The sequence below is a fragment of the Gobius niger genome (genome assembly GCF_951799975.1).
Source record: "Gobius niger genome assembly, chromosome: 8".
NCBI lineage: Eukaryota > Metazoa > Chordata > Actinopteri > Gobiiformes > Gobiidae > Gobius > Gobius niger.
This window is the reverse complement of record NC_136859.1, coordinates 30,763,374-30,791,354: the sequence shown is the minus strand read 5'-3', so window position 1 is coordinate 30,791,354 and position 27,981 is coordinate 30,763,374. Positions and strand designations below refer to the sequence as shown.

Below are 27,981 nucleotides of genomic sequence, written 5' to 3'. Positions count from 1 at the left end.
TGGGGGCGGGGGGTGTTCCCTTCTCGTCGCGGGGGTGAGCCGCTCTTTCCCACCGCCGTGTCTCTCCTCAGTCTCAGCTCAGAAGGCGGAGGCACCACGGGGGAGAAGGAGCGCACAGAGCGGACTACAGCCGCTCCACTCCGGGGAAGGACACAGCCGTGGTTCCGCCGGCGGACCGCATGTAGCCCGCGGGGCGGACCGTGATCGAGGCTCCGTGTATCGCCTGTTTGACCACAGACCTGTCCGTGCGCCTTTGTTCACCGCGCTCACATCTGTCCTTCAGCCGCGATGGAGCTCGCAGATCAGGGACAGCGCTCCGAGGACGAGCCGGAGTACGAGGAGGAGGAGGTGGACCCCAGGATACAGGTGCAGGTCTTCTGCTTTTTACTTTTGACCACGGCTCGGGTCACAAAGGGACTTTGTGGGCATCAAAGTGCAGATCAGTTTGTGACTCATTGAATTAAAGTGCGATCAGTAATTTATTTCAAACATTGCAAATCTAGAGTTAGTTCATTTTAACTAAAGACATATGTCATAGACGCTCCTTTCACACAGTCCATAATGTGATGCTGAAGGGCACAGCAGCCTGCCCTGTTCAAACATGCACCACAGAAACAACTCTGCTGAAGCAGCACAATGAGGGGCTGCTGCCTCACCTGCTGCTGATCTTCAAGAACAAAGCCATAAGAGGAACACAGTGTTTGGATCTGACCAAGGTCACACTTCCACACTTACCCAAATGTTAATATAAACCTGTCAAGTAATGAACAGTATGTTTGTGTGGCATTGTGGGACCTTCACAGCTTTTCTCATTTAATGGGAAATGGTATATTTTATACATTTTATATATTTTAATGGTATATTTTTATATATGTTTTTCCCAGTGACATTTGCCACTCAAAGCACATTTCCATCATGGAGCCACTCGCCCAGTCACACTCTTCATACATCAATGCACACAGACACTGCAGGCATTTGGGTGAAGTGTCTTGCTCAAGGTCTCAATGACAGTGTACACCTGAAACCTGGGATTTGAACTTCCATCAACCTCCACGCATTAGACGGCCCGTTCTACCGTCTGAGCCACGTCCAGGACTTGTACAATCGTAGCATCGCCAGGCTGTTTTAACTCTGACACAAATGCCTTTGAGACGTCTTCCTCCCATTCCCTTGTACTTTTCTCCTCACTTTTGAATGCACTCCTTCTCTTCAGGGCGAGCTGGAGAAACTCAACCAATCCACTGACGACATCAACAGATGTGAGATCGAGCTGGAGGTCAGTCTGTGCACTCACATTGTAATGTCCTCCATTATGTCACACATGCCTATTCTTTACAAAGACGTGTGCTCTGAGTCTGGCTGGGACTGGAGCTACAGTGTCTCCCTGAGCTCCTGTGGCGAGATGGATGAGCACTTTTTCATGCAATGTTGTTTTAGTTGCTACACTTATTATTGTATGTGAACATCTTTTTAATGCTGCTGCATAGCTGTGGGTTTATAAGAACCATGTCAACTACAGGACTTACAGCTGTACTTTTTTCATTTTCAGCTCTTTTTTTCACTTTGACCTAAATATGGGCTGTGTTTGTGCAATATTGATATTGCACCGAATTAAACCGTGTTGTAGAAGATATCTCCCTAAGTGTCTGAATAACACTGCTTGTTCTGAGCCTTTGTAAACAACCACATTAAATGGATAATCAAGTTTAGCGTGACACAATATCTGCAGAGGAATTTCTAGGGGTTGTTGTGCATAGCCAACTTTATTGGATGCTGACTGGGCCAGTTTTGCTTGAAGACAGGACAAAGGTCTGAGGTTTACTCTCTAAAGTGATTTTTTTTTTTTTGACCAGAACATGAGGGGTTAGGTTCAGAGGACGCGAACACTGAAGAGAACAGAGGTCACTAAGCGGCTGTAGGATCTGATCTGGGGTCTCTACGGTCTCCATCTCTGTTAAAGCATAAAGAGTGCAGACACCATAAGTTCACACGTATTGTTGAATTAGTAACTCCAGTCTGTATAGCCAGGCTGACCATGACCCTCGCAGGGGCGTGCTCTATTGGGAGCATGGGGCACCGTGGGATCGAGAAGCCACTCCAGGTGCCACGCTGGCCCTGGAGGTGCTGTAAATGTGTTTGCACTTTGCACAAAATGTATTTAAATTTCACTTGTGCACCTCTTTAGTCATGTTTGTGGATCTTTCACTATTCAAACCAGACTGGCCCCAGGTTTGGAACCAGTGTGTGACTTTGTTTTGGTGTAGAGCCACGTCTGAGCGTTCACATCTGCATCATAAACAACAACCATCCATTCACTAACACACAGAATTCACACAGGCGAGATGTGAACTGCCAACCTTCCCGTCATGAGACAACCCGCTCGACCACCTGAGCCACTGTCGCTCCAATAACCTTACCTTAGCTCACCCCATGCTTTATCCACATGTTTTGAAGATTCAAAAGTGGAGCTAAGTCCATCCTTGACGAGTATGATCACGTCTCCTAGCCCTTTTTCAGGTCGAGTTGCCTTATCTGTATTTATACTGTACAGTCTTTTGAGGTTAACCGTTTGCAAGAATATGCTTCATAACATGAGACTTTGTTACACTGTTGTCTTATAAATGGTTTATTAACCTCTTAACTCCCGCCTGAACCGAGAGGATCTTTTTCCTCACGTCATCAGATTTTTTTTCCATCATTTTTTTGTTGGGTATTCAACTCATTTTTGTAACTTTTTGGTCATTTTTTGGTCATTTTTTGGTCATTTTTTGGTCATTTTTTGTCACATTTTTGTCATTTTTGGTCATTTTTTAATCAAATTTTTGTCAATTTTTTGTAATTTTTTTGTCATTTTTGTGTAATTTTTTTGTCAATTTGTTGTAATTTTTTTGTCAAATTTGTTTCACATTTTTGTATTTTTTGTCACATTTTTGTCATTTTTTGTCACATTTTTTGTCACTTTTTTGTCATTTTTTCGTCACTTTTTTGTCATTTTTTGTACATTTTTTATCCAATTTTTGTTATTTTTTTGTCACATTTTTGTCATTTTTCGTCATTTTTTTGTCAATTCCTTGTGACATTTTTGCCACTTTTTCATACATTTTTTGTCACTTTTTTTGTCAATGTTTTCTCACTTCTTTGTCACGTTTCCATCATTGTTTTCGTCTCAGTTTTATTGCTATTTTCACAGCTTTTTTTCCAGAAGCTTTTGGACCGGGGGTAAAGCCAAACTGGAGAAAATGTGCTCGGTTCAGGTGGGAGTTAAGGGGTTAATGGTCAACTGTCTTTAAATAGCATAAATACCAAGATCAATCAAAATGTGGCAAGAAGCAGACCAGTCTCTTGTGTTGCTGTTGTGTAATATGACGTGCTAGGCGTCACATTACACAACAGCATTGGTCATAACCCAGTTTTATTCCTAGGTCACCAACTGATCAAAGTCCAGGGCTGAGAAATGATTCTGGAACACGCGTTCAGCTCACTTATATTTTCTTAAATATCATTTTTAGATCTCAGTTTTCTCTGACACATTCTATCATTTAGGGCGGCACAATTAAGAACGAAAGAACGGTCGCTATTAGAGAATCTCATAGACTGTCGTTTAGGCATGGTACGTCCTGATCTCAGTGGCTATTTTTGAGCTGCAAGTTTTAATCTTTTGGCAGCCCAGAAAGAAAATCACGGACTTTCATATCAGTTCCAACTTGATCTCAGTCCTTGATGATGTGGCTGCTCTGTTTGGTTACATTGCTGCTGCTGCTGCTGCTGCTGCTGACAGTTGTTTGGTTGTTCATTCTGATGAGCGAACGTTAGCAGGTCAGACTGTATTGAAGACAGTGCTGACTCCTGTTTATCTAATACAGAGATAATCCAATTGTGTGCAAATGAATCAAGGAACAATGTAGTGACTCAAGCCCCGGGATAGACAGAACTGTTGCTTTAAAATCGTTTTACTCATCCTTGAGGAGGAAGGTATTTGCAGAAAGTACTATGTAAGTACTGAGTAAAAGGCTGAATTACATTTAGTGACGTAATCTGACTGAAAAATTATACATGTTTAAGATTAGGTCAAATAAAAACAAACAAATTCAATTGTTGCATTTGTGAAAAACGACTGTTATTTTCACTGTGCTGTTGCTAACTGTGAAGTAACAAGGAGTTCGAGGTTAGAAACATAAAACATGCCCTTTGAACAACCACAACACAACCCACTTTCCTGTTTTACAATGTTCTAGAAATTCCAATTAAAGGGTGATTCTAAAAGGTCATAACTTTTTGATCGTAGTGTTTTTTCTTTAAAGGAGGTTCATGGTCTATGGAGGCCCCTCAGGTTTCCCGCCTTTCTGTTTTTACCCTGCACCTGCATCAAAACATCTGAGACTGTTTACGTTTTTTAGTGACAGTTTTGTTCACTGCCGTGTCTTGCTTGTCCAGGATGCGCGTCAGAAGTTCCGCTCGGTGCTGGTGGAGGCCACGGTGAAGCTGGACGAGCTGGTGAAGAAGATCGGTAAGGCCGTGGAGGAGTCCAAGCCCTACTGGGAAGCCCGCAGACTGGCCAGACAGGTGAGGGGAGGGGAGGGGATGCATAAAAAAAAACATTAAATTCAAACTGGCTCTGGAAAATCATGACATTGCCCATCATTTTTTACTGTAGAAGTTCATTGAAATTGCAAAGTTATGGTCTACTCTAAAACATATTCAGTCTGGACTGAAGCTTACCACATTTCTTGCTCAAATGTTGCCAGTTTTGTCCAATTCTCTTTCTTCTGTTTGATGAAATGTTTGCAAATCTTAAGAACAAATATGAATATGAATAATACATACACAGATTTAGTTTTTGTGTTTGTTTTAAAGAGGGGGTATGATGCTTTTTTCAGTCACATAGCACCAGTCTATATCACACTACAATGATGACCAAACCTTCTGTTGGTCTGTAAATGCAGTAAATTAGAATAACTGCCTTGTATAAAATTGCTCTCTCAAAATGGCTGTAGTGAATGTCTTGAAATAGGCCTCTGTCTCTTTAAGAACCTCTGAGCCTTTCCGACACGCCCCCTCCACACGCTGTCTGTGGCATCAGTACTCAAAAATACGTGAATGTGCAAAGGCAACACTTCAGGCATGTTTTTAATGAGGGAATGACATAATAACATGATGTAAAGCTTGAAAAACTCGATTTTGCATAATACCCCCCTTTAAAGCAGCACTAAGTAACTCATGCCCCTAGAGGCCATAAGCGCAACTGCAGGTGTCGTAGCAAGCTGCGATTTTTTTAACTTACTAATTGTCCGTGAGAGTAAATACTACGCTGACAGAAAAGACAAAGGGACAGAGGGATATTGTACACCCAACTACACAATGGAAATACATTTTACTCAAACTTGGCTGTAAATACTGTTTAAATAGTGCTAGCCCGCAGTTAGCTTTGCCTGTTAGCCTGTTAGCTTCTTCTTTGTGATTCTATTAGTGTGTATTGGTGCCTCTGGTCTGGTGGCAGTCAAGTTGCAATTGTGGTTTTCTGGCCAGAGACACCAGGGGGAAGATATCCACCTGTGGCACACGGCGCAATATCTGCAATTTGTCTGAGTATTGCAGTTACAAATGGATTTGCCATTAGTTTTCACCTCTGAACCGAGCACATTCTCTTCAGTTCAGTTTTACCCAAATCTAGAAGCTTCTCGACTGGAGCTCACAGCCTAGAGGCCAATGTATTTGAAATTTGAAAGCTAAGACCGACAAAAGTGATGGGAACTTTTTGTCACGCTGTCGCCGCGTTTATGTCACGATTTTGCACATTTTTGTTGCATTTGTTACTTTTTAGTGGCTTTCTTGTTGCTTCATCATCGCCTTTTTGTTCACAGCCTATAGACCAGTGCTTGATTTGAAAGCTCAGACCGGTCCTCCCATTCCGATTAAACGACTCATTGATTCCTGTTACGTTAAAGGAGATCAGACCAAACGACTCTTTCAGCCTCAGTTCCTCCTTTGTGCTGGGTTCAAAGGGGAAGTAGTATCCACCTGCGTGTTCAGATTAGACCACACAGCTGCAACATAGTATACAAAAAGTACAGGACGAATAATGTGGAGGGTTAGAAACGCGTTGGGGCAAACAGTTTAAATTCAAGAATGGGGAATTCAGGTCTGGGACTTTAATGTTGCTTGGAGAACAGCTCTAGCTACAGAATGAATAAGGCTTGTGTGGATTGTGGCGTTGAGCAAAGGTACATTGAGCAGTGACTTCCTCCTTCAGACCTTGCTAAACAATGATTACATTGAATTGAATTTCCACCTTGTGTAACAATGGTCCAGTTGAGAAACTGTAAATGACAGCACATCAAAATGTTCCTCAGAAGTGTTTTGGTATTTAACTTGATTTACAGTTACATATAACATATAATGTGCCAGGGTTTGCTATTATGTTCTGAAGGCCGTTTTTCAGTGTTTCTGGATGTGTTGTTTTTCTTTCCAGTTTGAATATTGTAATTTTGCCCAAAGGAACTGAGAATAAGGACATATGACTGATGCTTTTAATCTCTGTGACACCTGCATCTTGTCCGCTTGGATCACTTCCTTTTTTAATGGTCTTTGCACAGTTGAGATAATCTGTTTTAGCCATTGATCACATAAAAGTGTTGCTATGATTGTGCGTTCTCACCTCAGCGCAACCGGGCCTTTCTGTCTGGAGTTTGCATGTTCTCCCCGTGTCTGTGTAGGCTTCCTCCAGATGTTGTGGTTTCCCCTACCAATAAAAACATGTGCAATTGTAATAATAGTAATAATGGCTTACACTTATTGTAGCCACAGCCGCCCCTGGGGTATTAGTGATCAATCTGTGCCATTGGCCCCTCCAACCAGCACTCACTCACACAGGCAAGCACACTCTCATACAGCCTGGCCTATTGTACATGTTTTTAGTGGGAGGGGAAACTGGAGTGCCCGTAGGGAACCGAGACATGGGGAGAAACTCCACACACAAAGGCCCAGTTCTGGCAAACATTTTGTTTTGTGTCTTGGTTTGGCGCTTTTTCTGTGACCGACAAACATCGTCTGACGAGGTTGGTCAGAGTAACAGGTAAAGCATTGGTGCAGCCAAAGTGTTGTACGTAAAGCCCAACAGATAATGGAGTCTCTGGACCATCCGCTCTTTAAGGAGTTTAACTTGCTGCCCTCTGCACAGAGAATGCCCTGGATGGGAACCCGTCGGGCCAGGGCCTCTTTTATTGCTTTATTGCTAAGATAAATGCTTTTATGTCGCTGAGCAAGGAAGCTGCAGCACCTTCGGCCATTTGATGCTGATTGGCTCTCAGCTGTTCAGAGCCGGACTGATGATGGCTGCGACTGTATGATCTTTGTTCTAAATACAATTGTTGTTTACTGTATCATGTGTGGACACCTGCTGCATTATAATTTCCTTCGGGACAATAACAAAGTTGAGCCTTGACCCTTCTGTGAAGCAGCAGCGCTAACCGCTGTGCCAGGGTGTCGCCTAAATAGGTTCCCCTCTAGGGCCAGGACTCACCTGCAAGAGACTGAAATCTCAGTAGAACTTTCCTGCTTAAATGTAATGAATACAATATCTGGTGAGGAGTGAGAAAAAACACCAAGGTTCCCATTGATTTGACTCATCCTTGGGTAAGTTTCAGTTAATAGGATAAATTCTTTACCCACATCCTTGGACATTGAGCAAAATTGGACTGTGCACGTCAGTCATAAATCTCTCTTAATTATTTTCAAGTGAAAGACCTGTCCTCTTTTAAAGACTTTCCTGGTTTGTTCAGTAAATTGTTGAAAGTCAGAACTGCTCGTCTGAATGCTTGGCAGCTCTGGATTTTCTTCTAATGTTTTGAGGCTGTTTGTGTCTTGTACGTAATTCTCCTTAACACAATTAGACACAGAAGCTGTTAATGCAGTTTGCAGCCTTCTAAAAACTGAAAATAACCTCAAAGCTGCACTGTCTGCCACCGTCTTCACGGCTTACTTCAGAGAGAAAGAAAATACGTGTAATTATAATTACTTCCATTTTTAGCTTTTCTTTTTGACTTCTGCCCTCAGGTTATTTCAGGCAGGAGCTTAACTTAAACCACAATGAACCTTCAAAAACTGTTTGCCTGGAGCCCTCCCCCTGTGTTTTCTGTTTTCCATGGGCTTTAAAGCCGTCGTCCATATTGTGTTAGCTGGAGCCTGTTTGTTGATACAGACACGTCCCCTCTGTGTCCCATCATGTCCTGCAGTCGGGACACTCCGCTGGTTCAGCCTTTTGGACCCGACTCAAATCTCATCACATCAAACGACTTTGAGCTCCAAACATTTATCGCATAATTCGATCACTCTCTGGCAAACACTACTGTATGATCCAATTGTTCTTTCTACGAATGTTGCATAAAAGAGTTGGACTCCGTTCTGCATAGTCACGCTCGTTCCTCTCCAGTGGAAGCTCGCTGTTGGCAGGCGGACAGCGGGGGTCTGTGGTAATGATGGATTTTGATAGGGATGATAACTGAGGAGAGGCCATCTGGTTTGCTTTAATCCTCCTGCTGAATGTCTGTCTGTGCGATCATCAAAACGCCTTGACCACTCGGGCACTGGCTGCAGGGTTTCAGCCCTGTCACTGAGTGGTTAAAATCTTAACCGAGCACATTTTCTCCAGTTCGACTTTAAAAGTGTCTTGAAAAAAGTGTCAAAATAGCGACAAAAACGAGATGTAAATGAGGATGAAAACACAGCCAAAAAAAGGCATCAAAAGAGACACAAAAACGCAGCAAAACAGACAAACAAAAAAGCGATGAAAAAGAAAATTACAAAAAAGGGATGCAAAAGTGACGACAACACAAGCAAAAATCTCAGATCCGTCTTTCAAATGAGGCGTTTCATTGGCCTATGAGGGGGATCGCCGTGTCGTCACGCTTGAGGCACTGGAGGGCAATGCGAATATATTAAATACATAATAATAGTTCTATGGTGGGTCAAAACATCATTCACAAACACAGCATTCCATCCATCCATTTTCTTCCACGTGGAGTCACATTGCACCAGCCCCTTATGGCCCGTCCTGCAGGTGGTGGTTCTAACCGGGCCTGTTCTCTCATAAGGGGCTTCTGAACCGCTCTTTGTCTGACCCGTCAGCTAGGATCAGTTTGCCATGGGAGACCCTACCAGGGGCACAAAGCCCCCGACAACAGAGCTCCCAGGATCATTCGGGTGCTCAAACCCCTCCACCACGTTAAGGTGGCGGTTCCATGAGGGGAAACAGAACATTACATCTGTGAAAAGATCCACCAGTCAACAAAACATCCGGTGAAAATCGCGGAAATAAACAATAACAGCTCCCTATAGGCTGTAAGCTCCAGTCGAGACGCTTTTAGATTTGGGTAAAGCTGAACTAGAGAAAATGTGCTTGACTGAAGACGGTTATAAAGCAGCGCTGTGACCTCAGACATCCCTGCTCACATAAACGTACATCTCCATACAAACAGTACAGGGGCCACTCTTCTTTGGTTCTCCTTATTCCTGAACTAAACATTTCTGTGAATTTCTCAACAACAGACACTGTTAATCAGATCAGAGCACGACCAATTGATGACATTTGCCTCTAAAGTGGTCGAATTAGGTCAGGGATAAAAACGGGCAGTGTTGGCACTGCTTCGCTTTTGTTGTTGCCATTTTTTTTTGGTCAAATTCTTATCACTTTTTCGTCCTTTTTCCGTAATTTTTTGTCAATTTTTTGTCAAATTTTGTCATTTTTTTATACATTTTTTGTCACTTTCTGGTCAATTTTTTCTCACTTTTTTCACATTTTCATCCTTGTTTTCAACTCAGTTTTGTTGCTATTTTCACACCTTTTTTTCCAGAAGCTTTTGGACTGGGGTAAAGCTGGAGAAAATGTGCTCGGTTCAGGTGGGAGTTAAGGGGTTAATATTGCCTGCAGTTCACAAACTATCCACCGGGGGGGTGCTGCAGCGCCCTCTGCACCCTGGGTTCCCACGGCCTTGGTATTTTCCACATTTTAGAATCCTTTTCACGCATTTGGTCTCTGATTTATGAATAAATGTTTCTTCAAAATTCTCATGGGGACCAAAGGTTTTATGCTGGAGGGCCGAATGTGGCCCCCAGGCCTGACGTTGCCTACCCCTGGTCTAGAAGGTTAACTCTTGTTCTTCTGCATCATGGGTCTCAACTTCTTTATAGATAGGCTTACTGTTTACTTAAATATATCAAAACAGAATGGAGAGCAAAAACGATACATAAAATATGAATAATTTTGTGTCAGCCAATTGCATTGACAAAAACTATGACAAAACATCCCATTTGTCGACAAAATAAAGACTGGTCTGATGTGCAGAGAGCTTATTTCTGACCACACACTCAACACGCAGCCTCTTTTTGAAAACGAGTCATATGAAATAAGCACGTTTCTCAGTATCAGCAGACTATCAGAGGCCCCATGCTGTTTTCTGCTGCAGCCACAGTCCGTTTTCTCTCGGCGCTAACGCGATGAGACACACTGCTCTGAAGAAAGCCGGTGTAAATAATTCAAAGTGCCCGCCAAGCCAAACTGCAGCGCGCTCTGAACTTCCTCGCCTCTCCTTTGAGACTCTGAAAGTTTCATGCGTTGCTGCAGCGGTGAAACGGGGGCACGAGGGGGCAGGGAGATGGCACAGGGGGATTATTATGGGATGTGAAGTAGCTGGAGATGGATGGGCACAGAGAGCAGGAGGAGCAGGAGGAAGGAGAGAATCAGGGACGTGAAAAATCAGATCAGACGATTAGAGAAAACGGGGCACGAGGCTGAGAGATGATTATTGAGCGCCTGTGAGGGGTTAAAAACCACACTCAGCGGTTTTAGTGTCCAAATAGACTTTATTTATCTGTCGTTTACCTTTTATTTAAAAGGGACATTTTGCTTTGTGAGTTTCTAACTCAATGAAGATGGAAGATAACTGCTTTGAAAGTGGGTCAGAAATAAGAAGCCAAGTCTGAACCACTTAAAGAGGGGGTATTATGCTTTTTTCAATCACATAGCACCAGTCTATATCACACTACAATGATGACCAAACCTTCTGTTGGTCTGTCAATGCAGTAAATTAGAATAACTGCCTTGTATAAAATTGCTCTCTCAAAATGGCTGTAGTGAATGTCTTGAAATAGGCCTCTGTCTCTTTAAGAACCTCTGAGCCTTTCCGACACGCCCCCTCCACACGCTGTCTGTGGCATCAGTGGGGAGGGGGTTCTGCTGAGGAGCAGTGGTTGGTTACTCGGCTGGTGACGAAAGCTCGGAGGCGTCTCCAGGAGGTGGGGGCGTTCCTAGGAGGACTCAGGCAAACCTATCCCTAAAATGGCCGCCATCAGAGTTTTTACAGATTACTCAAAAATACGTGAATGTGCCAAGGCAACACTTCAGGCATGTTTTAATGAGGGAATGACATAATAACATGATGTAAAGCTTGAAAAAGTCGATTTTGCATAATACCCCCCCCTTTAATGCAAACACCACGTTGGTTTAATTGACTGTATTGAGAATGTGTGCAATACACTCACACAGTATTATTAAAGTGATAGCCTGGAAGAGGTAGTGTTTTACAAATGTTATAAAATGTGCCAAATCAACCACCAGGTCTTGCATTTTGATGTAAACTAAATAATTCTATATGTCCATTATTTTTTGGATCTTCCTGGACCTCAGCAACTAATCAGAGTCTAGCATCGTCCTGCATTGACCAATGAGACAAGCTTTTCCTGTCAGGTCCAATCAGGGGGGAGGGGGAGGAGCCTGATCGTTACTTTTGAAAATTCAGTTCCTGCTCTCCTCAATAGATACAGACGGCATCTTGTCATAGAAGGGGGCGTGGCTTCGCCGAGGGGGAAAATAGAATCTTTAGAGAAACACAATTTTCCCTCTTTTTAGCCATTTTCTGGTGGAATATCAACTTATTTATCACACATAAATAAAGTCAAGTGTAAATTGGGCCCATATGGATATTTTCTCACAGCAGATTGTTCAGTAGAAGTGAAAAAACGGCAGTTGTAACAAGCGCTAGCTAACCGTTAGCATTAGCCCGATGCTAACATGTAGCATCAAGTTAGCATTCTCCGTTATTCATGTATTTATGGGCTGTTGAACCACTTTGCTCCTCCCCATGTCTTTGTATCATTATTTAGTAGAAACTATATTCATAATTCAGCGTTTGTTACAGTAGTTTTTGAATAATTAGAGAAAATTTACATTTTTCAAAATTGTTTTCTCCCTTAACTGTTTTCAAAAATGACCATATATGGGTGATTCCAGAGATGCCGTCTGTATCTATTGACTCTGTGCGTGACTTCAAATCATAACAACGCCGCCCAAGAAGTGACTTCCTGTTTCAATCCAGCTCACCAAAATAAAAGCACCATGTCATTCACTTGTTCAGCAGTTCATTAGTTCAGTTTTCCTTCTGCCTAACTATTAAGAGACACAACACTTAAAATGTGTGTATTTGATTACATTCTTGTAATGTTGCGAGTACCTGCTGAACTAATCAATGACACGAGCTGTGTGCTTTTATTTTGGTGTGCTGGATCAAAACAGGAAGTCACTTTTGGGCGGGATTGTTTTAGAATTTGAAGTTAATTTTCAAACTAAGAAGGGCTTTCTGGTTAAAGAGGGGAGGGGGTTGATTGTTTACTTTCCTCTCTCCTCACTTTGCAAACTTACAGACAATCACTTTAATGTGATTACCTCATCACAGACGAGTTGAGTCCAATGCTGTGTCCAAAGGATGTGCCCGGGGACAGAGTAGAGGGTGTTAAACGAGGCAGAAAGCTATCATTGTGGCAAGTCAGTGGCACCGCCTTTATCTATCAATCTTGTGGAGCCGCCAGCAGCCACTGCGTTGGACTCAACCAATCTGAAATAGAGCAGAGGGGAGTTCAACGTCGAGTAGAATCTCGATCTTGCAGACACACAATGCCAAAGTCGTATTTTCGTCTTTCTGATTTCAATACCTACGTTATCATTTGGAAGATTTACATGATTTATATGAACTAATTAGAAGCATGGATTTGTTTGTTGCAATGATCATTCAATTAAAGTAGAATTAACCTTTCTTGGACATTTATCGAAAGAATAACAATGTAATGGAAGCGTTACACATTCATACACTGCTAAATGTTGGCTTGGCTGACACATTTCAGATTCACTGACCTCAGCTATTGAGACATGTAAAAAGTCTCCTGTGCTGCAGCAGCGAAGACACATGATCTCAACAAGACTCGACTTGTTTTGACGCTGCATTCGCGACACAGCGGAGGCCACGCATAATCACATTACAGCGGACATGTGCTGAGGTCTGCAGCGACGAGCACCGAGCAAGAGACGGGGAGATACGTAGCATTTCTGTAGGAAAACCCGCAAATATAAATGCGACCTCACGTGTTCTGCCTGTGTTTATGAGGACAGGCAATATGACAATGGAACCCAGGTGGCTCCGAACATGATTTTTAAGTTGAAGAGAAGACTGACCACAACTTTGAATGTGTAATAGCCTTGGGCATGATGCATATTTCAAGAAAGAAAACACAGTCATAATCTTCAATCCATTCCTTTTCTGCTTTTGAGAGAAGTAGGACACTGCTTGAACACAGCTTGACCCAATTCTGAAAATACCTCCTGTTTTGATCTGTCAGCTTCTGCCCAGATTTGAAACAGAGGTAAAAATTTGTCCTGTTTTCCTGGAAGTCCAGAGCTGTGGAGTCGTCTTGAACTCCAGCTCAGTGTATTGATGCTTCCTCAGAAATGGGCCAGTCTTTGTTTGGTATTTACACACGCTCAGATTCACCTCAATAGCAGCAAAACCTCTTTTATTACAGAGCTTTTGACAGGCCTGCAGTGAATGTTATGTAAAGCCATGCATAATACTAAAGTAAGGGCCAACGATGTTCAAGTCCACGAAACTTTGCATCTGCTCAAATCTTCCTCACGTGTCCTGACTTGACGCACTTATCATTTGCAAAGTTGACTTCTTAAATGTGCATCATTTGGAGTCAGTCTTGATCGTAAAGACTGCAGCGCTGAATTGAACGTAAGATGAGCCGAAAATCCGTGGAATCCGTTGGAATCCCCAAATTCCACAAACCAAGCACTTGCCCAGAGTGTGTGCGGTGACCAGCGATATCAACAGTGTTACGTAAACACAAGGGTTTAACACAAAGAGTTCTATTTTTACACTGAGTCTGACATTTACACCCATGTTCACGCCAATCTGCCCACAGGAAAAAGGTGCAAAAGGTGAAGAGTTTGTAAACTACAGCCTTTTAGTTTGCACTGGTGTTCAAACTGGTGTTCAACTTTGGGTCCATCAGTCCACTGAATATTTGTCCAGTGGTGCTGTGGAGCATCCAAGAGCTCCTTCTCAAAAATGGAACAGTACCAACATCAAAACCTTTTTCGCTCTGTGAAGTCTGGAGCAGGAGCATCATGGTGTGGGCCTGTTTTGTTGCCTCAGGGCCTGAACAACGTGCTGTCATCAACAGAATAAATTATTTTGCAGAAAAACCTGAGACATTCACAACAGCATGTGAATAAGTGAGTACACCCCTGTATTAAATATCTGGCTGACTCTTCTTTTGCAGCAGCAACTGCTTTTCTGTAGTTGCAGATCAGACGTTCACAACGATCAGGATGAATCTTGGATCATTCCTCTTTACAAAACTGCTGCAGTTCAGTGAGATTCAGGCGGTGTACTTACTTATTCCACGCTCTCTTGTGAATGTTTACATGTTATGGCCAATATATATATGATAATGTAAATGTTTGGGTGGTATTAGTTTAAGCAGACACTGTTTAATCATTCCTGTGATTTTGATGAAGATCAGACCACATTTTATGACCAGTTGAATTTAATTCCAAACGGTGTACTTACTTTTTCTTCCCACTGTATAAAGCTCTGAACTGTTAGAAGGCGATGAAGGCTTCAGTCATGAATGCCTGTGTTTAGACCCTCAGAGGTAATCTGTTTAGTTTGTAATGAGGCTCTGATTGCTCTCATCATGTGGACAGTGGAAGGGTCTATGACCCACATCCTGTCCCTCATCTGGCTCTTTATAGTAGATGGGTACGAGTGAAGCTTTCATCACAAACAGATCCAGAGTAAAGGAGTAGCTCAGAAACACTATGTCAGTAATTCTCTAGTGTTGTATATAATGTAAGTGTTGCTGTCCTTTGTTGTGTGCCCAGGCCCAGTTGGAGGCTCAGAAAGCCACACAGGACTTTCAGAGGTCCACAGAGGTGCTGAGAGCAGCCAAAGAGACCATCTCCCTGGCCGAGCAGAGGCTGCTGGAGGAGGACAACCGGCAGTTTGACTCGGCCTGGCAGGAGATGCTCAACCACGCCACCCAGAGGGTACGGACTGTCTGCCTTTTTCAAACTCACTGCACTTTCTCTCTGTAGTTTTAAATAAAAATGCCAATAAAATGTGCCTGTTTACCTCAGGTGATGGAGGCTGAACACACCAAGACGAGGAGTGAGCTGCTGCACAAAGAGACAGCGGCCAAATACACAGCGGCCATCGGTCGGATGAAACAGCTGGAGAAGAAGCTCAAACGCACCATCAGCAAGTCCAAGTAAGAGAACAAGGCTGGAGCTAACCACGGCTGTTTATGTTTTTGTCTTTCGGAAAAACAGACGTTTATGGAATTATTAAACCTGCCAATTTCGTGTGTTTCTCGAGCCAACAGAACTATGAGGAAATGTTGACAAAAAGTTCAAATGAATATTCTTACGTGGCTCGCCTCTCTGAGCTGACAGTGAGCCCCGAAGTACAGACCATTCCCAGTGCTGTAAATCAGAGTTGTGCTGCTTTGGGACATTTTCTTTGATAAATGTTTAAGTCTGTGGTAAAAGTCTGATTTTAAAAACATAGTCATTTAGGCATATTAAGTTTCCACATTGAGGTCTGACTTCTGCCTGGTGTTTGAGTTCAGGGCAGGGTAACACAGTGATTGTTGCAGTGCATGACTCAGCTCCCCGTGTCTGATATGAGCAGCACGTCAGCGGCTGTTTCGTCCGGGGCTCCTTACGAGGAGCACAAAGTCCCATGACGTCAAAACGTGCTACCAAAACATTAACCTACGTCTGCTGCAACAAACTGCAAATGGTCCTTCATTTTTTATAGCGGTCACTATTGTGATTAGCTTCATGCTGTGAATAAAAAGCGAGTCTATCTGCAATTATATCGAATGGAAATGACCTTGCCTTTTACGAGTTGGGGGCAATGGCATCCCTGCTTTAATATGTACCTTTAGAAGAGACCTGCTGTGTCATAGTTAGCAAAGTTTTACCCTCTGTAATATTATTGCTTTTAGAGAAGTCATTTGATGCTTCTCCATTCAGGAGAAAACAAAATGTCACTGAGCAGGTTATCTACGCAGGTTATTTAAGGTGTTAAAGGGGAAGTTGTCTTGTTTTCCTTCCTCTTTTAATATTACTTTTGAAAGACCTCATCCTGTGTAGGTATTATAGCCTATATATATACAAAGCAGAGTTTCACTTTGAAGACTGGATCAAGCGTCCTGTGTGAATCAAAAAAATACTGAAAAATAATACATTTGAAGTGTTTAGAACATAAATATCATAATATCAGCTCTAGTCTTCCAGGAAAACAAAGAGGAAATAAATTAACTTGATCAATATCAAACAAATGTGGCTTCACTCTCTGACTAAAATGACTGAACTTCTCTCACAATTATGTTACTTTGAAGGATGACAGCTCACACTAAAGTCAAGAAAGTAACAGAGTTTAACTAGAAAGCACATTATGTTTTACAACAGTTAAGTTCCACTTTAAGACGTAGCAACACTAAAACGTTTCCGCATTGCAGCTTTATATCTGCACAGACTCTGCAGCGTCAGGCTTCTTTTTACTTTCATCATTTATGCATTCTTATAATCTACAGTATGTGCTGCTGTGCATAGCCCTAATCTGTTCGGCCTCATTTCCACTTCCCACATCATGCCCTTATCTGCGTCTCCCTCTATCCCATCATCCATCCTGCCGTTGCCATGGTGACGCCTCTGGTTCATCCCTCTCTGCTTCATCACTCTCTGCTTCATCTTCTGTTTGGTCGTATAATGTCTCTCTCTTCCTCCACAGGCCCTACTTTGAGATGAAGGCCAAGTTCTATCTACAGTTAGAGGTAAATTATTAATGACCTCTTTTTACCGTGGATTCACTGAGATTTCTTTGATTTGTAATCTGATATTAACATATGATTCTCCATTGGCCTTTGCCCTGAATACAAGTCCTCACAAAGACTAAACAAGGAGTTTTATTATGGAATTCACGATATATGAAGTATTTTTTTTACAGGTTTTTTAAAGTACTCTGTCCTCTGACTGCTCATAGTCACAAGACGTAATGCAAGTTTCCCTCATTTCAAATTGTCAGATTAACTTCTTAACTCCCGCCTGAACCGAGAGGATCTTTTTCCTCACGTCATCAGATCTTTTTCCATAATTTTTTTTGTTGGGTATTCAACTCATTTTTGTAACTTTTTTTTTTTTGTAATTTTTTTAGCACATTTTATCCCATTTTTGTCATATTTTTGTCAATTTTTTATCATATTTTTGTAATTTTTTGGTCAATTTTTGGTCAATTTTTGGTCATTTTTTGTCACATTTTTGTCTCATTTTTATCATATTTTTGTAATTTTTTGGTCATTTTTTGTGACATTTTGGTCAAATTTTTATCATAATTTTGTCATTTTTGGTCACATTTTGTCACATTTTTGTCATTTTTTTTTGGTCATTTTTTGGTCATATTTTTGTCATTTTTCGTCCATTTTTTGTCAATTTCTTGTGACATTTTTGTGACATTTTTGCCACTTTTTCATCAATTTTTCGTCACTTTTTTGGCAATGTTTTCTCACTTTTTTGTCACATTTCCATCATTGTTTTCGTCTCAGTTTTGTTGCTATTTTCACAGCTTTTTTCCAGAAGCTTTTGGACTGGGGTATAGCCAAACTGGAGAAAACGTGCCCGGTTCAGGTGGGAGTTAAGGGGTTAAAAAATGGCAGTTAATGTGTAAAAAAAATGTAAAATTGTCTATATTTTTGTTGGCAAATACTGAATATCGGTTTAAATATCTTTGAGTCAACCAACCATCCACGGGCAAAGCTGTTAAATGATCTGTTCCTCCTTCTTCAGAACTTCACTTTGCACTTCCTGGATACAATTACGTCATTGTTAACTGTCCTCCACATTATTAATCCAACATTATATCAGTTGTGAGCCGTTCTGCGCTGCAATTGTTTTTGACAGGCTGTAGTGAAGCAGCGAACCGTGCCGTAAATCGAAACTGAAAGTTAGTTTTTATTTAATACATAATTTCTAATTATAAAAACGTACAATACCAAAGCTTAGGCACCCAAACTAATGTATGTTTTCAAGCCCCATGACATGTCAACTTTTAACCTCTTACCACCCGCCTAAACCTCTCTTTGGCTATTATATAGGCCTGTGTAACACCTCATTTGAAAGCTAAGACCCACAAAACTGATCTTTTTCCTCGCATTGTTGCTGTGTTGTGTCACCTTTTGCATGTTTTTTTCATGTTTTGTCACTTTTTATTGAATTTTTGTTGAATTTTTGTCACATTTTTGTTGAATTTTTGTCACATTTTTGTTGAATTTTTGTCACATTTTTGTTGAATTTTTGTCACATTTTTGTTGAATTTTTGTTACATTGTTGTTGAATTTTTGTTGAGTTTTTGTTGAATTTTTGTTGAGTTTTTGTTGAATTTTTGTCACATTTTTGTCACATTTTTGTTGCGTTTACATCCTTGTTTTCTTCTCATTTTTTTGTGGCTATTTTGGTGCTTTTTTCCCCAAGAAGCTTTTTGATCAGGGTAAAGCCAAACTGGAGAAAATGGGATCCGTTCAGGTGGAAGTTAAGAAGTTAAAAGAGCTGTAATCATTTTAAAAGTAAATCACAAAACTTGAAAATATTGATTAGGAGAACACTGAGGAGCAAAGCTAAAATAACAGAGCCTCATGCATTGTAGAACATGTTTGTACAGCTATTGGACTTTCATGTAAAAGACAGAGAAGAATAATGTCTGCCTTCGAGTCCTTTCAATAAATGTGTAATTTGTGTCAGTGCTCGAGTCTACCAGACACCGCTGAACATCAGTTTCTTGCGTCCTGTCGTAGAACCTGAAGAAGACGGTGGACGAGCGGCAGGCGCAGCTGTCCCAGGCCAAAGCCGACTACAAGAGCGCCCTGCGGAACCTGGAGATGATTTCAGACGAGATCCACCAGAGGAGGCGCAGCTCTGCCATCGGGCCCCGGGGACGAGGGGTGGGGGCCGACGGGGACAGCGTCTCCGGGGACGACCTCTCTGGATTCAAACTGGAGTCTGACGGCATTTCCAGTAAGTGCGGACGGCCCAGCTGTTGATAAGCTGTGTGTGTGTGTGTGTTTTTGATAACTGAGGTCAGACAAATGATCAGCAAAGAGGATTAACTATAACATGAAGGGTGACCAGATGTTTGGGGCAGTTCCAAAATCCTGGCATTTGTCAAGGATCCCAAATTGTCCCATAAATGATACTGGCCTCGGATCACCGCACCCCCTCTCCTGTTGACTGATAAACACGTCAGAGCTCAAGCTGCTGCAATGATTCATTTCAAATATTTGTTGAGAACAAACCAAAGATTTCACACACAAATCGATGTCAACGCTCTATAGCTGAAGCAAATCGTTTCCTTGTAGTTGGTGGTCTCCAATTGAATTAGAAAGAGCTGTATAGACTGTGACTGTTGCATGTCTCCTGATGGGATAAAGGGCTTTAGTAAAGGTTATCTCTCCTGTTGAGGCTGTTGCTTTCCTGTCCTTAGTCAGAGCTGCACAGCCCACAGAATGCAAAGGTCAGGGCCAGTTCTGGAGGCATCTGTATGTACAGTCAGAAGGCAGTTACAAAAACAAAAATATTAAACCACACACCCCAGAAAGTATACTGAAGAAGCCATGGTAGTGAGCTGAACATACAGGAAATAGCTTTGTTAAAACTCCCCTTCTCTTTAGTAACGCTCAAAACCCTACACAATTCTGAATGTGGTGATGTTCCATAGTTAAAAGCATTTCCTGCTCTCTCTCAGTGACCTCAGACTGCTTTGAGGATGAGCCCTGTGTGAGCGGCTCCATGGCCTCAGAGGAAGACTCCACCTCCACCTGCAGCCTGGGCTGCTCCCCCAGCACCAGCCCCCAGGACCTGCTGCTGTCCACGTGCCCGTTCACCGACGTGTCCGCGCCCCCCTCCCCCTCAGACTCCTGCAGCCCCTCCTCCTCCCCGGCCCCGCCCTCCAGGCCCTGCAGTCTGGACCTGCCCAGCACAGTGTCCCTGTCGGACTTCGGCCTGATCTCTCCGGTGCTGGGGCCGCGCAGTGAGTGCAGCGGGGCGTCTTCTCCGGAGTGCGACCTGGAGAGAGGTGAGAGTCTGGGGCAACGTTATGTCCATCACTATAAATAATCGATAACCAACAGAGGGCGCAGAGAGCAGGGCAGAAGTATAGATACAGACGGCATCTCGTCATAGAAGGGGGCGTGGCTTCGCCGAGGGGGAAAATAGAATCTTTAGAGAAACACAATTTTTCACTCTTTTTTGCCATTTTCTGATTGAATATCAACTTATTTATCACACATAAATAAAGTCAAATGTAAATCGGGCCCATGTGGATATTTTCTCACAGCAGATTGTTCAGTAGAAGTGAAAAAACGGCAGTTGTAGCAAGCGCTAGCTAACCGTTAGCATTAGCCCGATGCTAACATGTAGCATCAAGTTAGCATTCTCCGTTATTTATGTATTTATGGGCTGTTGAACCACTTTGCTCCTCCCCATGTCTTTGTATCATTATTTAGTAGAAACTATGTTCATAATTCAGCATTTGTTACAGTAGTTTTTGAATAATTACAGAAAATTTACATTTTTTCAAAATTGTTTTCCCCCTTAACTGTTTTTAAAAATGACCATATATGGGCGATTCCAGCTATGCCGTCTGTATCTATAACATATACATATATATATATATACATATACATATACATATACATATACATATACATACACTGCTAAAAGTAATTAACTAGATTAGCATAAATATCTCAATTTGAGCAAAATAATCCACATTTTAGTTGTTTTGACTAGGTAAATTGTTCTTGGGGATTTGTCCTAGATTATTTCACTTGGTCTGAGATGTTTCTGACTCGTTTCGATACATTTCGTCCTTATTTCAGGTCATTTTCTTTGCCAATGGGGAAAGAAAATTGGTCTTATCTCATTGGCAATTTTACTTTCTTATTTCAAGCAAGATTTACCCTAGAACTGGTCTGAAATGTCCTCAAACAAGCAAAGTAAACTGGGTCCGATCAGGAAAAATGTCTAAATTAGCGAAAACCGCTCAAAACAAGATATATTTCCTCAATTCAAGTCATTTAAGCCAATGCTTGATATTTACTTTTTGCAGTGTACAAGGACAGTTCTCACCTCATTTTAAATTCTGTGGCCACTATAGGCGACTGAACAGCCTCAAAAGCTCCTTGACCCACAGTTTGGGAAACACTGATTTAAAACTAACTGAAACCTGCACCTGACATGTTACTTTTATCTTACCCCTGAGATTTAGCCTGATGAGCTTTAAACCATGTACATTCAGAGAACTGAGGATAGGTTATCGAAAGTAACTCACGGCCCCTATCGGAGGCGCTGGAATCACCTCCCCTTTAAGAGAAATACACTCCCATCAGCCAAACTACTGTCCAGACCTGACCGTCCTTGTAGATGCAAAGAGGAGAGAGTTTAATCAGCGCGTGGCGGTTAATGTAGCCCAAGGTCCACGATTATTTTGGCACATCGCAAAAGGGAATTGGCTAAAAAAGAAACAGGCACGCACGTCCAAAGGCAGTAAAACCTCCGCGCTGGATCCAAAGTACGATTAGAGATTTAAAGAGAGGGTCTGCACCGCCGTGAAAGCTCCCAATTTTTGTATTTGTTTCTTCCATCATAAGTATGTGACGTTTCAGGCCTCATGAAGGGCATGAGGCCCGAAATGTCACATCACGGAGGGAAAACATGGTGCAAATGAACGGCAATAAATGAAGCATGTCATCGGTTCTGTTTGTTCCTTGGAGCGCCTTGATCAGGGATATGTTGTTATGTTTTCTTTCACATTATCAACTTAACTAAACAGGCACTGGTCATGGATATTGCATTATTTTAGTCTTCAAAGCTATTTTTACTTTGTCATATTTGCAAATGGCCCTTTATTGTTAATAATACATGTGTTCAGAATTGAAACTACAAAGCAAAAACCCAAAAATATTTTAATGGCGCTGTTAGTCACTAAAGCTTTATAAACCCCACACCAAGCGAGAACATAAGCCCGCTCTCGCAGCAATGTCTCTCTCCTCTGATGTTGCCGTTTTGTTAAGGCGGACGAGGCCGAGCTGACGTGCCCTACATCCAAAGACTAAACAAAGCAGTGATACGTCTATTATTAATCCACATGTGCTTTTACTGAGGGAAGAGTCTAGCAGAGGTCACATGGATGTGGTTTCAGCTCCCACCTGCTCCTGTGCTGGAGACTGTATCATTAGTCACACAGCGGTGCCTCACCTGCTGGAGTCAAAGCCTGTGTGGGCGGAGCTGCTGTAGTAACTGGGTCCAGCTCTGGCTTTTGTGTTCAACACCTGCTTGAGATATAAATAGAACTTTTGTTATGTAGTTTCTGAGCTGAAATGTGTTGAAGGTTATGGGCGTGGCATATGGATGAAAAACTATTTATAGAGTTAAAATATATATAGTATGAGATGGACCTAATTTCCTGTGCACTTTAAGTATTCAGGCATTTGCAGTATGTCATTCTATAGTCTAGAATGTACTGTAGAGGAGAAAGTACTAAACAAAAACACATACTTAAAGTGATAGTCTGTAAGTGTGAATGATTTAAAATTAGTTAAGATTGCTTATAATTGACCACCTGGGCATGAAATTTGACGCAACGTAAGTAATTTTAAATAATAATTACTTAACCTCGTAACCTCCAACTGAAGCGAGCTCATTTTCTCCAGTTTGGCATTACCCAAATCTAAAAGCTTCTTGAAAAAGCACAAAAAAGGTAAAAAAAATTAAAAATAAAAAAGCAAAAATGAGATGAAAACGAACGTGTAAAAAGTGACGGCAACAACGCAAGGAGAAATATCAGTTTAGCTCAGTTTTGTAGGTCTTAGCTTTCAAATGAGGTTGGCCTATAGGTGAGAAGCTTTTGGATTTGGGTAAAGCCGAACCGGAGAAAACGTGCTTGGTTAAGGCAGGTGGTAAGAGGTTAAGCCCCCCTGTGCGGGCCATCACTTTGACCAATGAGACGAGCTTTTCCTGTGAACCGGCCTATGAGGTCCAATCAGGACAGGGGGGAGGAGCTTGATCATTTACCTCACTCACTCTGTAAACTAGGAGTGACTCACTGATCCAGACACAGTAAGCAGGGGGAAGAACTTGATTGTTTACTTTCACATTTCACTCTCTCCTTCTCCTCACTTTGCAATTTTACAGACTATCACTTTAACCTCTTGACTCGCACCTGAACGGATCCCATTCTATCCAGTTTGGCTTTACCCTAATCAAAAAGCTGCTTGGGGATGAAGCACCGAAACAGCCGCAAAAAATTAGAAGAACACAAGGATGTAAACGCAAAAAAAGTGACAGAAATTCAACAAAAATGTGTCAAAAATTCAACAAAAAAATGACAAAAAATCAACAAAAATGTGACAAAAATTCAACAAAACAATGACAAAAATTCAACAAGAATGTGACAAAAATTCAACAAAAAAATGACAAAAAATCAACAAAAAAATGACAGAAAATCAACAAAAATGTGACAAAAATTCAACAAAAATGTGACAAAAATTCAACAAAAATGTGACAAAAACTCAACAAAAAAATGACAAAAATTCAACAAAAAAATGACAAAAAATCAACAAAAAAATGACAGAAAATCAACAAAAATGTGACAAAAATTCAACAAAAATGTGACAAAAATTCAACAAAAATGTGACAAAAATTCAACAAAAATGTGAAAAAAATTCAATAAAAAAATGAAAAAATTCAACAAAAATGTGACAAAAATTCAACAAAACATGTGACAAAAATTCAACAAAAATGTGACAAAAATTCAATCTCCGGGCCATCACTTTGACCAATGAGACGAGCTTTTCCTGTGAACCGGCCTATCAGGTCCAATCAGGACAGGGGGGAGGAGCTTGATCATTTACCTCACTCATTCTGTAAACTAGGAGTGACTCACTGATCCAGACACAGAAAGCATGGGGGAAGAACTTGATTGTTTACTTTCACATTTCACTCTCTCCTTCTCCTCACTTCGCAATCTTACAGACTATCACTTTAACCTCTTAACTCGCACCTGAACGGATCCCATTCTATCCAGTTTGGCTTTACCCTAATCAAAAAGCTGCTTGGGGATGAAGCACCGAAACAGCCGCAAAAAATTAGAAGAACACAAGGATGTAAACGCAAAAAAAGTGACAGAAATTCAACAAAAATGTGTCAAAAATTCAACAAAAAAATGACAAAAAATCAACAAAAATGTGACAAAAATTCAACAAAACAATGACAAAAATTCAACAAGAATGTGACAAAAATTCAACAAAAAAATGACAAAAAATCAACAAAAAAATGACAGAAAATCAACAAAAATGTGACAAAAATTCAACAAAAATGTGACAAAAATTCAACAAAAATGTGACAAAAACTCAACAAAAAAATGACAAAAATTCAACAAAAAAATGACAAAAAATCAACAAAAAAATGACAGAAAATCAACAAAAATGTGACAAAAATTCAACAAAAATGTGACAAAAATTCAACAAAAATGTGACAAAAATTCAACAAAAATGTGACAAAAATTCAACAAAAATGTGACAAAAATTCAACAAAAATGTGACAAAAATTCAACAAAAATGTGACAAAAATTCAACAAAAAAATGACAAAAATTCAACAAAAATGTGACAAAAATTCAACAAAAATGTGACAAAAATTCAACAAAAATGTGACAAAAACTCAACAAAAAAATGACAAAAATTCAACAAAAAAATGACAAAAAATCAACAAAAAAATGACAGAAAATCAACAAAAATGTGACAAAAATTCAACAAAAATGTGACAAAAATTCAACAAAAATGTGACAAAAACTCAACAAAAAAATGACAAAAAATCAACAAAAATGTGACAAAAACTCAACAAAAAAATGACAAAAAATCAACAAAAAAATGACAAAAATTCAACAAAAAAATGACAAAAAATCAACAAAAAAATGACAGAAAATCAACAAAAATGTGACAAAAATTCAACAAAAATGTGACAAAAATTCAACAAAAATGTGACAAGAATTCAACAAAAATGTGACAAAAATTCAACAAAAATGTGTCAAAAATTCAACAAAAATGTGACAAAAAATCAACAAAAATGTGACAAAAACTCAACAAAAAAATGACAAAAATTCAACAAAAATGTGACAAAAATTCAACAAAAAAAAGACAAAAATTCAACAAAAATGTGACAAAAATTCAACAAAAAAATGACAAAAAATCAACAAAAAAATGACAGAAATTCAACAAAAATGTGACAAAAATTCAACAAAAATGTGACAAAAACTCAACAAAAAAATGACAAAAAATCAACAAAAATGTGACAAAAACTCAACAAAAAAATGACAAAAATTCAACAAAAATGTGACAAAAATTCAACAAAAAAATGAAAAAATTCAACAAAAATGTGACAAAAATTCAACAAAACATGTGACCCGAAAAAAAGGTGACACAACACAGCAACAATGCGAGGGAAAAGATCAGTTTTGTGGGTCTTAGCTTTCAAATGAGGCGCTACACAGGCCTATATAAGAGCCAAAGAGGACGGAATGCATTTGGTTTAGGCGGGTGGTAAGAGGTTAAAGGACAGAGCAGCAGTCCAGCATCTATGGACTCATCATGAAACAGGATCTTAGTCATATTTATTAAGCTGAAGTTTTGGGTTGATAGGGAAACCTTGGGAACCGAGAGGAAACCGACCCTTCTATGCTAACACTTCAGCCACCAAACAAGTCCTTTACGCTGACAACACTGCACCCATACCAGGCTGGGACCTTTATGCACACCACAATCTGATTCCAAGTCATCTCGCTCCTTTAGAAAAACAGAAAAGATAGACTGAGTCAATAAAATGGCGTAATGGCTCATAATCTTCACTCGCTCTTTTCCAGGCGACCGGGCCGAGGGAGCCGAGACCGCTCTGGACAACGCTCCGGTCGCCAACAACAACAACAACAACGGCGCGACCGCAAACGCCAGGAAATCGTTCAGTCTGGAGGCACGATTCAGCTTCCTCAACCTACGGAGGCCCCGCACAGACAAAAACGCAGACAACTGCTCCCAGAACACTGACTCCGCCGCCCGGCAAACTGTGGTCCTGGTCAAAGGAGTCTGAGGAACATTCTGGGGGCATTTTCACGTCACTGGCTCAAACTATGCCGTGACTTATGTCCTTATGTCCTCGGCCGCACTTCCTGGGAGCTCGGGGTTCCCTTTGACGAGGCGCCTGGACGTTTTTCAAGAACAAATGGATTTTCACTCAGGCTTGTAAAGCTACTAGTCATTTGTGCACTTAATGAACCTGAAAAGACTGGTTTGAAATATACCGTCCACACTTAAAAGGTCCTGTTTTTTTTTTTTTGTTTCTCGTAGTGCAGTCTGATTGTCACATTTATTAAGTTGTAAAAGCAGAATTGTGTGAGTCTTATTAAAAAATATGAATGGTGGAGAATGCAGAACCGATTATTTTCGATGTTTTTGCTCCTCGATTTCCCCATGAGCTCAGAGTCCTACGTAAGGGCTGGGGGGACCGTTACATTTCTTTTGATACCGGTACTTTAACGATACTTGGTTTTCGCTACCAATACCTGAGTGATACTTGGACTCAAATATTTGTCATCTAGAAAGGGAAACAATGTGTGGAAGATTTGAAAATTTACGAGTTAATCTCCAAATAATGTGGGGGAAAATTCAGAATAAAGGAGGAAAAATTCAGTAAAAATGTTTTAAATGAGGTAGAATTTTTGAATGAATTGGGTTAAAAACAAAGGATGAAAATGGGAAAAATGGGGGAAATAGGGAAAATATTAGTAAAAAAAAAAGTTGGGGCAAAAATAAGATAAAATTGGGGCAAAAAAATTGGAAAATTGAATAAACATTAGACAAAAATGTAAAAAATAAAATAAAAATTGGGCAGAAATGAAAAAAAAATATATATATACAGTATATTAGAAATGAAACTTCACTTGCACCTGCTTTCGATACTTTTGTTTTTCCTAAACCAGTAGAACCTAAACTTTTTCTTCGATGCCGTACTAGATCATTTAATGGTACCCAGCCTAAGTCCTACGTGACCAAGAAGCTCTCAGGCGACTCCCAGCCCGTGTTCCTCTATGTAGTACAGCCACCTCTTCTGCCGGGCAATGACGGGCAACGACACCCACCGGAGCTTCGCAGCTACAACACGACACTGTGGCCGCGCAGTTTGTCTTGATACGGAGTGATTTTACTTGTTGTAAATGGATACAGGTATATTTTCCCACCAGTGTGTGAGCTGGGATTTGTTGGTTTACCTCGAAACATGATGAAGAACTGTGATTTGTAGAAGGTGAGAGCAAATTATAGTTTACATTCAACTTCCTCCTGTCACTCTCCGAGAATGGGAGAAATCGGGTAGAGGCCATTTATTATAATCTTATAATCTGAAAGGAGGAGTTAAACTAAATAATAAAAATGTCTTTACATACCAGACAAGGCTACATATTTACAAATGGGAGTTTTGATTGTATCTTTTCCCCCCAAACTGTTATAAGTTTGACACAAAGATTTTTCTACCCCTTGTATTAACCGCT

At 40.8% G+C, this 27,981-nt stretch overlaps 1 protein-coding gene across 1 annotated transcript; it reads left to right on the top strand.

Annotated features, from left to right (window-relative positions):
• The first annotated feature begins 23 nt into the window (after positions 1 to 23).
• sh3bp5b (SH3-domain binding protein 5b (BTK-associated)) lies at positions 24 to 26,857 on the top strand. Its single transcript, XM_079561939.1, has 9 exons — positions 24 to 366; positions 1,214 to 1,276; positions 4,435 to 4,563; positions 15,212 to 15,376; positions 15,467 to 15,597; positions 17,127 to 17,169; positions 19,183 to 19,402; positions 20,130 to 20,459; positions 26,302 to 26,857. The coding sequence occupies exons 1-9, from the start codon at positions 289 to 291 to the stop codon at positions 26,523 to 26,525; spliced, it is 1,383 nt and encodes a 460-aa protein (XP_079418065.1). The 5' UTR covers positions 24 to 288; the 3' UTR covers positions 26,526 to 26,857.
• The last annotated feature ends 1,124 nt before the right edge of the window (positions 26,858 to 27,981 follow it).